At 50.1% G+C, this 16956-nt stretch overlaps 1 protein-coding gene across 1 annotated transcript in view; it reads right to left on the bottom strand.

Annotated features, from left to right (window-relative positions):
• Nucleotides 1-16956, bottom strand: part of LOC311329428 (GTP-binding protein 1-like) — a gene marked incomplete at its 3' end in the record, with an annotated part of 78100 nt that overhangs the window by 39051 nt on the left and 22093 nt on the right. The window contains exons 11-12 of the mRNA XM_084463277.1: nucleotides 14578-14756; nucleotides 141-287 (exon numbers count right to left, since the gene is read on the bottom strand). Coding sequence (XP_084319403.1) covers nucleotides 141-287; nucleotides 14578-14756 — 326 coding nt within the window. The remainder of the gene's footprint in view (nucleotides 1-140; nucleotides 288-14577; nucleotides 14757-16956) is intronic.

The raw sequence follows: 16956 nt of genomic DNA, 5'->3' as shown, positions 1-16956 counted from the left end.
GGTTCCGTTTAATTTTGATACTCAAATACCGACAGCGCACAAACACGCCTTTTCTAGCGTAGTCTCCTTTCTTGAACTGGGCTCTACTTTCTAAGCGGGGGTCTACCCGTCCTCCGCTGAGCCCCTCCTCCTCTGCTTACCGGCATCTGTCCTCCGAAGGGGCTGACGGGTCGTGCCGTGGACGCAGCCTCCTCATTGGCTGCCTGTCCGTCCTTCAGGGTTTTTTTACTGGACTGCATCTTCATCTGCTGGGCCCTCGCTGCCTGGCTGTTTACCGACTGAAGCAGCTGCAGGACACAAGAGAGAGAGAGCCCTTATAACCCTCCATAAGACGCTTCATCAGACCCTTAACACTTCATAAGTCCCTTATAACCTGCAAAAGACCCTTAATAGTGCTTCATAGGTTGGTCGAGGTAGGCAGCAACCAAGATGGCAGCATAGAGACAGTGATCCCGACAAACTTGATTAAAGCCGAGAAACGTCGACAGAATTAAACAAATATCGAATGAATACAACGTATGAGATAAAAGGGCATAAACGTGACTAAGGGAAAGTCAAAAAGACAGAGGGGGACTGGGGAATTTAGAGGAAGGAGTAGTCGACAACGTCAAGTCTAACCAGACCGAGGGTGAAGATCAACATGTGGCCGCTGCGGAGGGATCAGGCGCGGTAGATTTGACAACTATACTCAAACTATACTCAAAGACCTGAGAGAATTAACACAACTATACTCAAAGGACTGAGAGAATTAACACAACTTATACTCAAAGACCTGAGAGAATTAACACAACTATACTCAAAGACCTGAGAGAATTAACACAACTATACTCAAAGACCTGAGAGAATTAACACAACTATACTCAAAGACCTGAGAGAATTAACACAACTATACTCAAAGAACTGAGAGAATTAACACAACTATACTCAAAGAACTGAGAGAATTAACACAACTATACTCAAAGACCTGAGAGAATTAACACAACTATACTCAAAGGACTCAGAGAATTCTGCCGTGACAACACTGCCAGCCTGAAAGACTTGAATAAAACCAAGGAGAGGATAGAAGAGGCTGAGCAACGTATTGATGATGTAGAGACGAGGCTCAAGACTAGGGAGGACGCCATGACAGAGGTGCTGCAGGTGCAACTCCAGGAGAGGCTAACAGACCAGAAGAGGCTAACAGACCAGGGGAGGCTAACAGACCAGGAGAGGCTAACAGACCAGGAGAGGCTAACAGACCAGGGGAGGCTAACAGACCAGGAGAGGCTAACAGACCAGGAGAGGCTAACAGACCAGGAGAGTCACTCGAGACGAGAGAACGTCCGTATCTTCGGGATCAAGGAGGGAGCGGAGGAAAAGTCAGCTTCAATGATCCAAGTTTGTCGAGTCCTTACTGAGGGAAAAGCTGGAGATACCACCCACAGATCCACCCACAGATCCACCCACAGAAGAGCTCCAGATCCCCCCACAGAAGAGCTCCAGATCCACCCACAGAAGAGCTCCAGAACCCCCCACAGATCCACCCACAGATCCACCCACAGAAGAGCTCCAGATCCACCCACAGAAGAGCTCCAGATCCACCCACAGAAGAGCTCCAGAACCACCCACAGAAGAGCTCCAGATCCACCCACAGAAGAGCTCCAGAACCCCCCACAGAAGAGCTCCAGAACCACCCACAGAAGAGCTCCAGATCCACCCACAGAAGAGCTCCAGAACCCCCCACAGAAGAGCTCCAGATCCACCCACAGAAGAGCTCCAGAACCACCCACAGAAGAGCTCCAGATCCACCCACAGAAGAGCTCCAGAACCCCCCACAGAAGAGCTCCAGAACCCCCCACAGAAGAGCTCCAGAACCCCCCACAGAAGAGCACCAGAACCACCCACAGAAGAGCTCCAGAACCCCCCACAGAAGAGCTCCAGAACCCCCCACAGAAGAGCACCAGAACCACCCACAGAAGAGCTCCAGATCCACCCACAGAAGAGCTCCAGATCCACCCACAGAAGAGCTCCAGATCCACCCACAGAAGAGCTCCAGAACCCCCCACAGAAGAGCTCCAGAACCCCCCACAGAAGAGCTCCAGATCCACCCACAGAAGAGCTCCAGAACCACCCACAGAAGAGCACCAGAACCACCCACAGAAGAGCTCCAGAACCCCCCACAGAAGAGCTCCAGAACCCCCCACAGAAGAGCTCCAGATCCACCCACAGAAGAGCTCCAGATCCACCCACAGAAGAGCTCCAGAACCCCCCACAGAAGAGCTCCAGATCCACCCACAGAAGAGCTCCAGAACCCCCCACAGAAGAGCTCCAGAACCCCCCACAGAAGAGCTCCAGAACCACCCACAGAAGAGCTCCAGAACCCCCCACAGAAGAGCTCCAGAACCACCCACAGAAGAGCTCCAGAACCACCCACAGAAGAGCTCCAGAACCACCCACAGAAGAGATCCAGAACCACCCACAGAAGAGCTCCAGAACCACCCACAGAAGAGCTCCAGAACCACCCACAGAAGAGCTCCAGATCCACCCACAGAAGAGCTCCAGAACCACCCACAGAAGAGCTCCAGAACCACCCACAGAAGAGCTCCAGAACCACCCACAGAAGAGCTCCAGATCCACCCACAGAAGAGCTCCAGAACCACCCACAGAAGAGCTCCAGAACCACCCACAGAAGAGCTCCAGAACCACCCACAGAAGAGCTCCAGATCCACCCACAGAAGAGCTCCAGAACCACCCACAGAAGAGCTCCATAACCCCCCACAGAAGAGCTCCAGAACCACCCACAGAAGAGCTCCAGAACCCCCCACAGAAGAGCTCCAGATCCACCCACAGAAGAGCTCCAGAACCCCCCACAGAAGAGCTCCAGAACCCCCCACAGAAGAGCTCCAGATCCACCCACAGAAGAGCTCCAGAACCACCCACAGAAGAGCTCCAGATCCACCCACAGAAGAGCTCCAGATCCACCCACAGAAGAGCTCCAGACCCACCCACAGAAGAGCTCCAGAACCACCCACAGAAGAGCTCCAGAACCCCCCACAGAAGAGCTCCAGAACCACCCACAGAAGAGCTCCAGAACCACCCACAGAAGAGCTCCAGAACCACCCACAGAAGAGCTCCAGATCCAGCGGGCACATCGCAGTCTCGGACCGAAGCCACCCAATGACGCGCTGCCAAGATCGATGGTTGTAAAGTTTTTATGCTATAAAATGATGTCTTAAAAGGAGCTTGGCAGAGAAAGGGATTTCTATATTCCGAACGCAAAGGTAACTTGGATCAGGTTATGCCCAGGAGATGCTGAGGGAGCGGAAGGAATATATAGAGGCAAAAAAAAAAGTGTTACGGGACAAGAACATTAAATTCTAGACCGCGCTGACTAAGCGTTGAGTATTCTATGATGGGGAAACCAGGTTTTACGGCTCGGAGGAGGAGGCAGATATGGAGGAGAGGGGATTCCAGGTGACAGTGATTAAACCTCCGGAGAAGAGGAGGATACAGCGCTTGACCTGGCAGACGGTGGGGCCACGACGAGGGCGAGGGACGGCCAATGCCAAAGCCAAGGCAGGCTTTAGGGAGAAGCTACGGGCCTTCAGAAGGGACAACACGGCTAGTTGTTTGGGGAGAGACTCCCGCCCCACACGCATGAGAGGATGGCGGACGCCAAGTGGGTCGTAAAAGAAGGGTCTATTTAATTAAGTGGCTTATCGTCGGGGGCTAGAATGGGGGGAATTATAATTAAAAATAAAGGGGGGAAAAAATAACACGTAGCCTGTTTGAGCTGTAAGAATAATTGAAGAAAAGGGGAACAGGGATATGAGTCTCTGAGGTTTAGGAGAAAACAGGCCCACTACTTACAGGGAGAGTTTGACTCAGCTTAGTAACTATATGAAGTCATTTCAGTTTGGGGAAAACTACTAAGTTGCAGAATTCTCAAGTTGGACTTAATTGAGAACTTATTAGAGGGGAGGGTCCACGGAGAGAGACCTTATTAGAGGGGAGGGCCCACGGAGAGAGACCTTATTAGAGGGGAGGGCCCACGGAGAGAGACCTTATTAGAGGGCCCTCCCCTTCCCACGGAGAGAGACCTTATTAGAGGGGAGGGCCCACGGAGAGAGACCTTATTAGAGGGGAGGGCCCACGGAGAGAGACCTTATTAGAGGGGAGGGCCCACGGAGAGAGACCTTATTAGAGGGGAGGGCCCACGGAGAGAGACCTTATTAGAGGGGAGGGCCCACGGAGAGAGACCTTATTAGAGAGCCCTCCACTTCCCACGGAGAGAGACCTTATTAGAGGGGAGGGCCCACGGAGAGAGACCTTATTAGAGGGGAGGGCCCACGGAGAGAGACCTTATTAGAGGGGAGGGCCCACGGAGAGAGACCTTATTAGAGGGCCCTCCACTTCCCACGGAGAGAGACCTTATTAGAGGGGAGGGCCCACGGAGAGAGACCTTATTAGAGGGGAGGGCCCACGGAGAGAGACCTTATTAGAGGGGAGGGCCCACGGAGAGAGACCTTATTAGAGGGGAGGGCCCACGGAGAGAGACCTTATTAGAGGGGAGGGCCCACGGAGAGAGACCTTATTAGAGGGCCCTCCCCTTCCCACGGAGAGAGACCTTATTAGAGGGGAGGGCCCACGGAGAGAGACCTTATTAGAGGGGAGGGCCCACGGAGAGAGACCTTATTAGAGGGCCCTCCCCTTCCCACGGAGAGAGACCGTACTAGAGGGCCCTCCCCTTCCCACGGAGAGAGACCTTATTAGAGGGGAGGGCCCACGGAGAGAGACCGTATTAGACCCTCCACTTCCCACGGAGAGAGACCTTATTAGAGGGCCCTCCACTTCCCACGGAGAGAGAGAGGTTTTCCCACGGAGAGAGAGAGGTTTTCCCACGGAGAGAGAGAGGTTTTCCCACGGAGAGAGAGAGGTTTTCCCTCGGAGCCGTCAGGCCGTGAAAGGCCACTAAACGAGCCTCACAAAGGGAAGCCTTTTGAGTTTTGAGTGATTTTTGTTTTTTATGCGTCAGTTTCGTTTGTAAAACAGATGAATGTAACGGAGAGAGGTGTGGTAGGAACAGATGAATGTAACGGAGAGAGGTGTGCTAGGAACAGATGAATGTAACGGAGAGAGGTGTGGTAGGAACAGATGAATGTAACGGAGAGAGGTGTGCTAGGAACAGATGAATGTAACGGAGAGAGGTGTGCTAGGAACAGATGAATGTAACGGAGAGAGGTGTGGTAGGAACAGATGAATGTAACGGAGAGAGGTGTGCTAGGAACAGATGAATGTAACGGAGAGAGGTGTGGTAGGAACAGATGAATGTAACGGAGAGAGGTGTGGGAGGAACAGATGAATGTAACGGAGAGAGGTGTGCTAGGAACAGATGAATGTAACGGAGAGAGGTGTGCTAGGAACAGATGAATGTAACGGAGAGAGGTGTGCTAGGAACAGATGAATGTAACGGAGAGAGGTGTGCTAGGAACTCATTTGTGGAGTGTAGATGAGGAAATTGATCTGATTGATTCTGGTTTTGATACAGGGGACTGAGTGTTTGTCTTTGTCGTAGAAGAGGAGTGGCAATATTGATATCAGGAGTAGTTTTGAAAAGGGATCAGAGTTTAAGGACAAAGAGGGAAGGTACATCCTGATCAGGGGAAGACTAGAGGGCACTGAGGTGACTTTGCTAAATGGTTATGCCCCTCCGTGGTCAAGATGGGAACTTAAATCACTGATTTCATGTCATTGGAAACGGAAGGAATCTTAATTTGTGGGGGACTTGAATATTAGGTTGAATCCGAAAATGGACTCTACAGGAGTCCACATATAATGTAAATTTAATAAGCAGGAAAATTAGAGCGGTAATGACAGAAATGGGTATTATGAATGTTTGGCGAGACATGGATCCTTCGAGAAAGGACTTCACTCATTTTTCCTCTCCACATGCTACCTATTCAAGGATTGATTATGTTTTAACCCTCTTGGCGCTTGATTTTTAATCTAAATTTCAAAAGAGTGTGGCTTTAAAGTGGTTAGAGATAGAGACTCACTGTAAATGAGACAAATGTTGAAAATGACCCAAAGTTTATTTTGGGTATAAATTTACCAAATAATTTGCATATTATGATGTCATAGGGTGGCGGCCATCTTGAATTATGCCATTGTTTAAGGAAGTATGGGATATTTTGAATCAATTTGAACTTATTTCAACAGATTTCCCCACCTCTGTCCATTTGTTATGTTATCCAAATATCAAATGAACAGGAACACAGTAAATGGTAAGCCAACAGTAGTAAACAAACTAATTACTAGGCCACATAGTAGCATCACTCATGTAAACAGAAGGCGTCTCTTAGCCGCAGAGGCCTGTGTACCTATCTATCCAGTGTACCTATCTATCCAGTGAACCTATCTATCCAGTGATCCTATCTATCCAGTGTACCTATCTATCCAGTGTACCTATCTATCCAGGTGACACTGTTTAGTTTTTCAGAGTGTGGTACCTCTCATTGCAAGGCACAGCACACAGAGCCACCCCACACTGGCCCTGCTGTCCCCTCTCAACATAGGCCTACTCATCATTGTTTACTAAATGCAGAAATTACAGGATGATTTCAAATCTGTTCCTAGATCACTTTGCTAAATCCAGGTGTAAAGGTTGGCAAAAATTGTGCCCAGTAATCCTCAATCTCTGATTTTTCTACCAGCCCCATGGACAAATATCATCCAAAACCTGCTCACAATTGAACCTTCTGGCAGCCATTTGGCATTTTTCCAACTCAATAATCTACTCAGACAATTCTGCTGACTCGCTCTCTCAATAACTCTGCTCCGCTGCGCTCAACCCACAACTGAATGAACAGTCATCGTGAGTATTTATAGTAAACGTGAGAGGACAAAAACATATCTGTAAATATACTGTGCTTACTGTAACTGTACAAAATCATTGTTGTGATTGGTCATAAGTTGTGCGCGCGCGATTCATTTGCAGGCTGCTCTTCCTCAGAGCGGTCACGGTGTCTGAGCTGGAAATATGACGCTACTATCTAGTCAGACTGAAATTGAGAGTTTAACATGTTTTTGAATGATTTTTCACGGTGCCCACTCACATCCATTGTATGACCTAAACGGTGGTAGAGCAATTCAGACTTTCTCAAAAGTGCTAGTTTTGTCAACCTTTTGTATATGATCATAAGTAACCTTAAAACAGGGCTAAACATGCATTTTCCCTTTACTAATCCTTTAACCCGCCCGATGACAGAGCAATTGAAGACTGATATTCATAATTATTCATTAGAGAATGATAATGGAGAGGTGTTCCCCCCGATGCCTAGTGATGCTTGTAAGGCTGTAATGTGGGGTAATTGCTAATTGCTCAGTCGGCCTGTATTAAAAAATTGAGACAGGAAAAATTGGATTCAATTGGAATTAAAACAATTGGAACAGGATCATAAGGAATCATGAGACCCTAAAACATATCAACAATTACGAAAGACAAAAAATGAAATAAATGAGATTTACTCAAGAAATACAAAAGAAACTAGGGCTGCGTGCAGCAGTGAGCGGGCCCTCGCACCCCATGCGTGTCGGGGTGCGGCGCCATTAAAGGGTGTGCTATTTTGGTGTCCAGTACTGAGAGAATATTCCTGTCACCAGTAGGTGGCGCTCTAAGCGTGACTCAATACTGACGCATAGATGTGTTCAGGACAGAACCTTCATGAAGCATGAGAAATATCTGACAAATTGGATAATGTATGGAGGAGTTATGTGCTTCCTGTTTTATGGCGAAATGTTAACATTTGGTGTGGCACCACGGCAAGGGTGTTTGGTGAAAACTCCATTTTTTGATAACATTTGATCACAAAGGTCTTAAGATGAAGCTGACCAAATATGAAGCTGATCGGATGAAATCTGTAGGAGGAGTTCGATAAAGTACGAGGCATGGAAATGGTAAAAACAAGGAAAAAGCAAAATGTCTGACTTCCTGTTGGATGTTGGGTATAGCTCCAAGAGACATTTTAGTGTGTCTCGATGAACTAGATAGGCCCACCGAATTTCGTTCGCCTACATCAAACTGAAAGGTGGGGCTCGCCATTTTAAATTTTCCAGGGGGCGCTCTTGAGCCGTTTTGCCACACGCATTTCCATCACCCATGAAATATAACATTTTTCACCAAAGTTTCATGCGTTTTCATCAATATTTAGGCCGCCAAAAGGCATGTGTTTGGGGAGAAGGTAGAAGGGAGACGGGAGAATAATAATAATCCTTACAATTTCGCACGGCCATTGCTCGGGCCCTAAGTACGAGAACGGAGTTCATAAAATAAGGGACTCTCAAACTAAAATAATTAACCACAAATTAGCAGACATCCAGGATTGTTTTGAGGAATACTATAAAAAATGATATGCACAAGTAGAAATGGACAACGATGATAAGGTAGAGTCCTTTCTGAACTTGCCTGATCTACCAACAATAACCAGAATGGGCAGAATTACTCCCGGAGAGCTTAACAGCCGTTACGAGACTTAAAGCAAATAAAGCTCTTGGGACAGACAGGTTCTATAACCTGTGGTAGAAAGTTTTTCGGGAACAATTATCTCCCGTGCTATTAAATCTTTTTAATTGGGTTCTGGAGAAGGGTGAGATGCCTCCCTCATGGAGAGAGGCCATTATTTCTGTGACACCAAAGAAGGGGAAAGATGGGCTAAATTGTACCAATTATAGACCGGTGAGTGAATCTGGATTATAAATTGTTTACCTCTATATTGGCTCGAAGAATAGAAAAAGTACTCCCAGATATAATTAATATGGACCAGACGGGTTTTATTAGACAGAGACAAACACAAGAGAATATTAGGCGGTCATTACATGTGATAAGAGACGGTAAATAAAAAGGTTTAAGCAGTACTATTGGCTTTGGACACAAAAAAAGCTTTTCATTCTGTACGATGGACATTCCTATGTAAAGTTAGATATTGAGAGAGAGATGGGGGTAGGGGTCCCTATACAGGCTATGGTGGGGGAGAGGGGAGGGGTCCCTATACAGACTATGGTGGGGGAGAGGGGAGGGGTCCCTATACAGACTATGGTGGGGGAGAGGGGAGGGGTCCCTATACAGACTATGGTGGGGGAGAGGGGTCTGGTTCAGTATTAGAGAGAGAGATGGCGGTAGGGGTCCCTATACAGACTATGGTGGGGGAGAGGGGTCTGGTACGGTATTAGAGAGAGAGATGGTAGGGGTCCCTATACAGGCTATGGTGGGGGAGAGGGGTCTGGTACGGTATTAGAGAGAGAGATGGTAGGGGTCCCTATACAGGCTATGGTGGGGGAGAGGGGTCTGGTTCAGTATTAGAGAGAGAGATGGTAGGGGTCCCTATACAGACTATGGTGGGGGAGAGGGGTCTGGTACGGTATTAGAGAGAGAGATGGTAGGGGTCCCTATACAGGCTATGGTGGGGGAGAGGGGTCTGGTACGGTATTAGAGAGAGAGATGGTAGGGGTCCCTATACAGACTATGGTGGGGGAGAGGGGAGGGGTCCCTATACAGACTATGGTGGGGGAGAGGGGAGGGGTCCCTATACAGACTATGGTGGGGGATAGGGTAGGGGTCCCTATACAGACTATGGTGGGGGAGAGGGGTCTGGTACGGTATTAGAGAGAGAGATGGTAGGGGTCCCTATACAGGCTATGGTGGGGGAGAGGGTAGGGGTCCCTATACAGGCTATGGTGGGGGAGAGGGGTCTGGTACAGTATTAGAGAGAGAGATGGTAGGGGTCCCTATACAGGCTATGGTGGGGGAGAGGGGTCTGGTACAGTATTAGAGAGAGAGATGGTAGGGGTCCCTATACAGACTATGGTGGGGGAGAGGGTAGGGGTCCCTATACAGGCTATGGTGGGGGAGAGGGGTCTGGTACAGTATTAGAGAGAGAGATGGTAGGGGTCCCTATACAGGCTATGGTGGGGGAGAGGGTAGGGGTCCCTATACAGGCTATGGTGGGGGAGAGGGGAGGGGTCCCTATACAGGCTATGGTGGGGGAGAGGGGTCTGGTACAGTATTAGAGAGAGAGATGGTAGGGGTCCCTATACAGGCTATGGTGGGGGAGAGGGGTCTGGTACGGTATTAGAGAGAGAGATGGTAGGGGTCCCTATACAGGCTATGGTGGGGGAGAGGGGTCTGGTACAGTATTAGAGAGAGAGATGGTAGGGGTCCCTATACAGGCTATGGTGGGGGAGAGGGGTCTGGTACAGTATTAGAGAGAGAGATGGTAGGGGTCCCTATACAGGCTATGGTGGGGGAGAGGGTAGGGGTCCCTATACAGGCTATGGTGGGGGAGAGGGTAGGGGTCCCTATACAGGCTATGGTGGGGGATAGGGTAGGGGTCCCTATACAGGCTATGGTGGGGGAGAGGGGTCTGGTTCAGTATTAGAGAGAGAGATGGTAGGGGTCCCTATACAGACTATGGTGGGGGAGAGGGGTCTGGTACAGTATTAGAGAGAGATGGTAGGGGTCCCTATACAGGCTATGGTGGGGGAGAGGGGTCTGGTTCAGTATTAGAGAGAGATGGTAGGGGTCCCTATACAGGCTATGGTGGGGGAGATGGTAGGGGTCCCTATACAGGCTATGGTGGGGGAGATGGTAGGGGTCCCTATACAGGCTATGGTGGGGGAGATGGTAGGGGTCCCTATACAGGCTATGGTGGGGGAGATGGTAGGGGTCCCTATACAGACTATGGTGGGGGAGATGGTAGGGGTCCCTATACAGGCTATGGTGGGGGAGAGGGGTCTGGTACAGTATTAGAGAGAGAGATGGTAGGGGTCCCTATACAGACTATGGTGGGGGAGATGGGAGGGGTCCCTATACAGGCTATGGTGGGGGAGAGGGGAGGGGTCCCTATACAGACTATGGTGGGGGAGATGGTAGGGGTCCCTATACAGGCTATGGTGGGGGAGAGGGGAGGGGTCCCTATACAGGCTATGGTGGGGGAGATGGTAGGGGTCCCTATACAGGCTATGGTGGGGGAGATGGTAGGGGTCCCTATACAGACTATGGTGGGGGAGATGGTAGGGGTCCCTATACAGGCTATGGTGGGGGAGAGGGGTCTGGTTCAGTATTAGAGAGAGAGATGGTAGGGGTCCCTATACAGGCTATGGTGGGGGAGAGGGGTCTGGTTCAGTATTAGAGAGAGAGATGGTAGGGGTCCCTATACAGGCTATGGTGGGGGAGAGGGGTCTGGTTCAGTATTAGAGAGAGAGATGGTAGGGGTCCCTATACAGGCTATGGTGGGGGGGAGGGGTCTGGTTCAGTATTAGAGAGAGATGGTAGGGGTCCCTATACAGGCTATGGTGGGGGAGATGGTAGGGGTCCCTATACAGGCTATGGTGGGGGAGATGGTAGGGGTCCCTATACAGGCTATGGTGGGGGAGAGGGGTCTGGTACAGTATTAGAGAGAGAGATGGTAGGGGTCCCTATACAGGCTATGGTGGGGGAGAGGGGTCTGGTTCAGTATTAGAGAGAGAGATGGTAGGGGTCCCTATACAGGCTATGGTGGGGGAGATGGGTCTGGTAACGTATTTGGTGGAGAGGGAAGACCAGTGGATGAATGTGTCTCTAAACGTATGGTATGAGGTAACCAGATCACATGGTTTGAAATAAATTGGAAAAGTGCTACGATGGTGTGCGTTTGATCTGGATTTAATCCCAAATAAGATGGATAATGGATTTAGGGTCTGGAACAGGGGAACCCTAACTGCGTACTGTACTTTTAGAGACAAGGGGGTGATGAAGAGTTCCCAAGACCTGAAAGATAACCAGATAACCACAGTTACCACCAGATAACCACGGTTACCACCAGATAACCACGGTTACCACCAGATAACCACGGCTTAGCCAACCAAGATGTTTATAGATACTTACAAGTGCGACATCAGGTTGAACAATTAATTAGAAATGAAAACATAGATGAGGTAAATTCAGGGGTTTTAAAGGTGTTTATAGATGCATATAACTCACACACACCCTATGGGATTATATCCACACTATGTTGGTCTGCAGGACATAAAAGGAGATAATATGTTTTATGTTAAGAAACGATGGGAAAGGAAAGGTAATTGTGTGCTGTCGGAGGAGGAATGGGAGAGGCTATTGTTGTGGAAATTGTAAGGCCGTAAGGTCAAATTGGATAGGCTGAGGAGAGCAACAGGAAGAGAGCAGCAAGCTCAGTTGAGGTCCCTAGTGAGTCGTGCAAGTCAGAGCATTCAAGACTGGAATGTTCCATTTCATAAAATCTCTAAGATTCATATCTACTTACGTAAGTTTCAAACCATTAGCCAAATGTGACGCACACGCTGTTTTTGGGGAACTGCATATAAAGATGATGAGCCCAGTTGTGCTGGGGGGCTGTATCAGAATACTTAGCTGTACTGAGCTGTATCGAGTGTGTTACGTAATAAATACCCGTAAAGGCTGAAACGACTTGGGTCTCCTGGGAAGTTTTGTACTATCATAAATTACCAACATAATTGACGAGCCAACCATCACTATTTGGGGAAGTCTGTGGACCACTGCATCTCTGCAAGTGACAGCCACGCGGCGCGCCTCATAAAAGGTAGGAGAATTTTACTTCTCACCAAAAATAGCGTGCTTTCACTGTGCTGAGGTGTTAGTGGTCTGCTTGACTCTCCAACCAGAAAAGAACCTAATTTGACAGGAGATCAGTCGCAGCCTTGAAAACCATATGCATGGTGGTTGCTTTTAAATTTGATTTAAATTGTCCTAAACCAAACAGCCTGAATTAAATTGGTTTTGAATTGACATTTGAGAAAGCAACTGAGTGGAGGGGCCGTGGGGACGCCCCTACCAGAATTGCCACCCACGCCCGAAGTAGCCCGAAGTTCAGAAAAGGGTGCATTGCACTGTTGAGTACTGCAGTCCGAGCCAACCCTGAGCTTGTGAGTTTTTGTGTATAGTGAGGCGGGAGAGTTGTTTGCGAAGCAAGGGCAGGGCAGGTAAACCGCTCAGACTGGGCGAGCGCCTGCCCATGACTATCTCTGAAAATCCCCGCTGCGCCTTTATGAGCTCTGATCGGACAATAACCGCGGATGGACAGAGAGTCTAGTAATTAGTATACGTGGTTTCCCACTAGTCAAGGAGAAGCCTGTCAGAGGAGATTCAACTAGACTGTAAGAAAACACGAAGGTTAGGAGAACCTGACAAAGCAACTCTGAATAAAAAAGCTCCCAGTCTGTAGAAGGGCCGAATAATTTATGCATTCTTATTAATTATATAACTACGCAACTATAGGGTTTAAGCGGGGTCGCTCCCCAGCAACAACCCAAAGATTTGAAACGTAGCACAAGCATAATTACATTACATTACATAATACACAACACTATACCAACAGCACTGGGAGACCACCTGCTCTTCCAACTGGAGAGTTTGGATGGAAAAATATGACGAGGTGTTTTATCTCAGCAGCTCAGAAGAAACCCCTAGAGGTGGGTTCAGGACGCTGGAGAGCATGTGGTTCAGGGAACGCTGATCATTACCACAGTCTGGGGATGAACTCCCATCTACACATGTCTGCAGGGGGTTCATACGTGTGTGAAAGATATTCTACATATAGATATGCCGTTAACATTTGAAGCACTATATTTAGGCAGAATAGATTGGGAATTTGGTGCGCACAAGGAAAGGTATCTATTTGAAATACTGTTGGTAGCTAGTAAGAAAAGTCTCACTAGAAAATGGTTGAAGCCAGAGATACCAACAATTGAAGAATGGATGGAAATAATATATGAAATATTGGTAATGGAGAGGTTGACTTTCTCTTTGAGACTTCAGCAAGATACATTTTAAAAATATTGGGAGAACTGGATTGATTATGTAACCCCATCAAGGCCATATTTAGTCTGACTATTAACCAGATAGATCCCGATGGCATTAGTGTGGTACAAGCACTGATTGCTCTATCTGCATGTTTTTTTGTTTCTGATTATTTAATATTTTATTTTTTTATCTTTTCTTTTTTCACAAAAAGCACTGTACTGTATGTAAGTTTGTATTGTTGATCCCCTAATAAAAAAATGAATGAATTCATAAGCCCTTTATAACCCTTCATAAGACCCTTATAACGCTTCATAAGACGGTTAATAATACTTCATAAGACCCTTATAGCCTGCATAAAACCTTTATAACTCTTCCTAACACCTTTATAACCCTTCATAAGACACGTATAACCCTCATAAGACCCTTGTAACCCTTTATAGCCCGGAAAGACCCTTTAAAACCCCACAAGACACAGTTTAACCCCGGTAACAACTTCCAAGACCCTGATAACATTCATGAGCCAATTATAACCCCCCCCCTTCCACAGCGTACCTTGGTGATGGTGCCCACGGCCTTGGTGCGTCCCTCCCTGACCCCCCCCCCCCCCCCCCCTTCCACAGCGTTACCTTGGTGATGGTCCCCACGGCCTTGGTGCGTCCCTCCCTGACCCCACCCCCCCCCCCTTCCACAGCGTTACCTTGGTGATGGTCCCCACGGCCTTGGTGCGTCCCTCCCTGACCCCCCCCCCCCCCCTTCCACAGCGTTACCTTGGTGATGGTGCCCACGGCCTTGGTGCGCCCCTCCCTGAAGACCAGTCTCTGGTCGGTGTGCAGGTACTCGGGGGTCTTGATGAAGCGGAAGTGGACGGAGGCCTTGTCCCCCGTGCGCAGACAGTCCCTGTTCATGGTGAGGATGGTGGCCGTCTGCCTGATGCTGCCGCAGTGGACTAGGGGGGACAGAGAGGACAGGGGGTAGAGAGGGGGACGGAGAAGAGAGAGGGGGACAGAGAAGAGAGAGAGGGGACAGAGAAGAGAGAGGGGGACAGAGAAGAGAGAGAGGGGACAGAGAAGAGAGAGGGGGACAGAGAAGAGAGAGAGGGGACAGAGAAGAGAGAGGAGAGAGAGGGGGTAGAGAGAGGGGGACAGAGAAGAGAGAGGGGGACAGAGAAGAGAGAGGGGGACAGGGGGTAGAGAGAGGGGGACAGGGGGTAGAGAGAGGGGGACAGAGAAGAGAGAGGGGGACAGGGGGTAGAGAGAGGGGGACAGGGGGTAGAGAGAGGGGGACAGGGGGTAGAGAGGGGGGGTTGAGGAGAGAGAGGGGGACAGGGGGTAGAGAGAGAGGGGGACAGGGGGTAGAGAGAGGGGGACAGGGGGTAGAGAGAGGGGGACAGAGAAGAGAGAGGGGGACAGGGGGTAGAGAGAGGGGGACAGAGAAGAGAGAGGGGGACAGGGGGTAGAGAGAGGGGGACAGGGGGTAGAGAGAGGGGGACAGAGAAGAGAGAGGGGGACAGAGAAGAGAGAGGGGGACAGAGAAGAGAGAGGGGGACAGAGAAGAGAGAGGGGGACAGAGAAGAGAGAGGGGGACAGAGAAGAGAGAGGGGGACAGAGAAGAGAGAGGGGGACAGAGAAGAGAGAGGGGGACAGGGGGTAGAGAGAGGGGGACAGAGAAGAGAGAGGGGGACAGAGAAGAGAGAGGGGGACAGAGAAGAGAGAGAGGGGGACAGAGAAGAGAGAGAGGGGACAGAGAAGAGAGAGGGGGACAGAGAAGAGAGAGGGGGACAGAGAAGAGAGAGGGGGACAGAGAAGAGAGAGGGGGACAGAGGAGAGAGAGGGGGACAGGGGGTAGAGAGAGGGGGACAGGGGGTAGAGAGAGGGGGACAGAGAAGAGAGAGGGGGACAGAGAAGAGAGAGGGGGACAGAGAAGAGAGAGAGGGACAGAGAAGAGAGAGGGGGACAGAGAAGAGAGAGGGGGACAGAGAAGAGAGAGGGGGACAGAGAAGAGAGAGGGGGACAGAGAAGAGAGAGGGGGACAGGGGGTAGAGAGAGGGGGACAGAGAAGAGAGAGGGGGGACAGAGAAGAGAGAGGGGGACAGGGGGTAGAGAGAGGGGGACAGGGGGTAGAGAGAGGGGGACAGGGGGTAGAGAGAGGGGGGCAGGGGGTAGAGAGAGGGGGACAGAGAAGAGAGAGGGGGGACAGAGAAGAGAGAGGGGGACAGGGGGTAGAGAGAGGGGGACAGGGGGTAGAGAGAGGGGGACAGGGGTTAGAGAGAGGGGGACAGGGGGTAGAGAGAGGGGGGACAGAGAAGAGAGAGGGGGACAGGGGGTAGAGAGAGGGGGACAGGGGGTAGAGAGAGGGGGACGGGGGGTAGAGAGAGGGGGACAGGGGGTAGAGAGAGGGGGACAGGGGTTAGAGAGAGGGGGACAGGGGGTAGAGAGAGGGGGGGTTGAGGAGAGAGAGGGGGACAGGGGGTAGAGAGAGGGGGACAGGGGGTAGAGAGAGGGGGGCAGGGGGTAGAGAGAGGGGGGCAGGGGGTAGAGAGAGGGGGGCAGGGGGTAGAGAGAGGGGGACAGGGGGTAGAGAGAGGGGGGGTTGAGGAGAGGGAGGGGGTCAGGAGGTAGAGAGAGGGGGACGGGGGGTAGAGAGAGGGGGGCAGGGGGTAGAGAGAGGGGGGGTTGAGGAGAGAGAGAGAGAGAGAGAGAGAGAGAGAGAGAGAGAGATAGAGAATATGAATACATCAGTCATATGTGACTATCATGTATAATAGCGAGTTGAATTCATGAGTTGTGTGTGTTAGTGTGAACGATGTATGCAAGTGTGTGTGTTTCTGTGTGTGTGCAACCTGTGTGTGTGTGTGTGTGTGTGTGTGTGTGTGTGTGTGTGTTTCGGCGTGTGTGGGTGTGTGTGTGTGTGTGTGTGTTTCGGTGTGTGTGTGTGTGGGTGTGTGTGTTTCGGTGTGTGTGTGTGTGTGTGTGTGTTTCGGTGTGCGTGTGTGTGTTTCGGTGTGTGTGTGTGTTTCGGTGTGTGTGTGTGTGTGTTTCGGTGTGTGTGTGTGTGTGTGAGTGTTTCGGTGTGTGTGTGTGTGTGTGTGTGTGTTTCGGTGTGTGTGTGTGTGTGTGTGTGTGTGTTTCGGTGTGTGTGTGTGTGTG

Source organism: Borostomias antarcticus (assembly GCF_949987555.1).
Source record: "Borostomias antarcticus genome assembly, contig: scaffold_108, whole genome shotgun sequence".
NCBI lineage: Eukaryota > Metazoa > Chordata > Actinopteri > Stomiiformes > Stomiidae > Borostomias > Borostomias antarcticus.
Note: the sequence above shows the minus strand (reverse complement) of the source record. Positions and strands in the feature narration are given on the sequence as shown.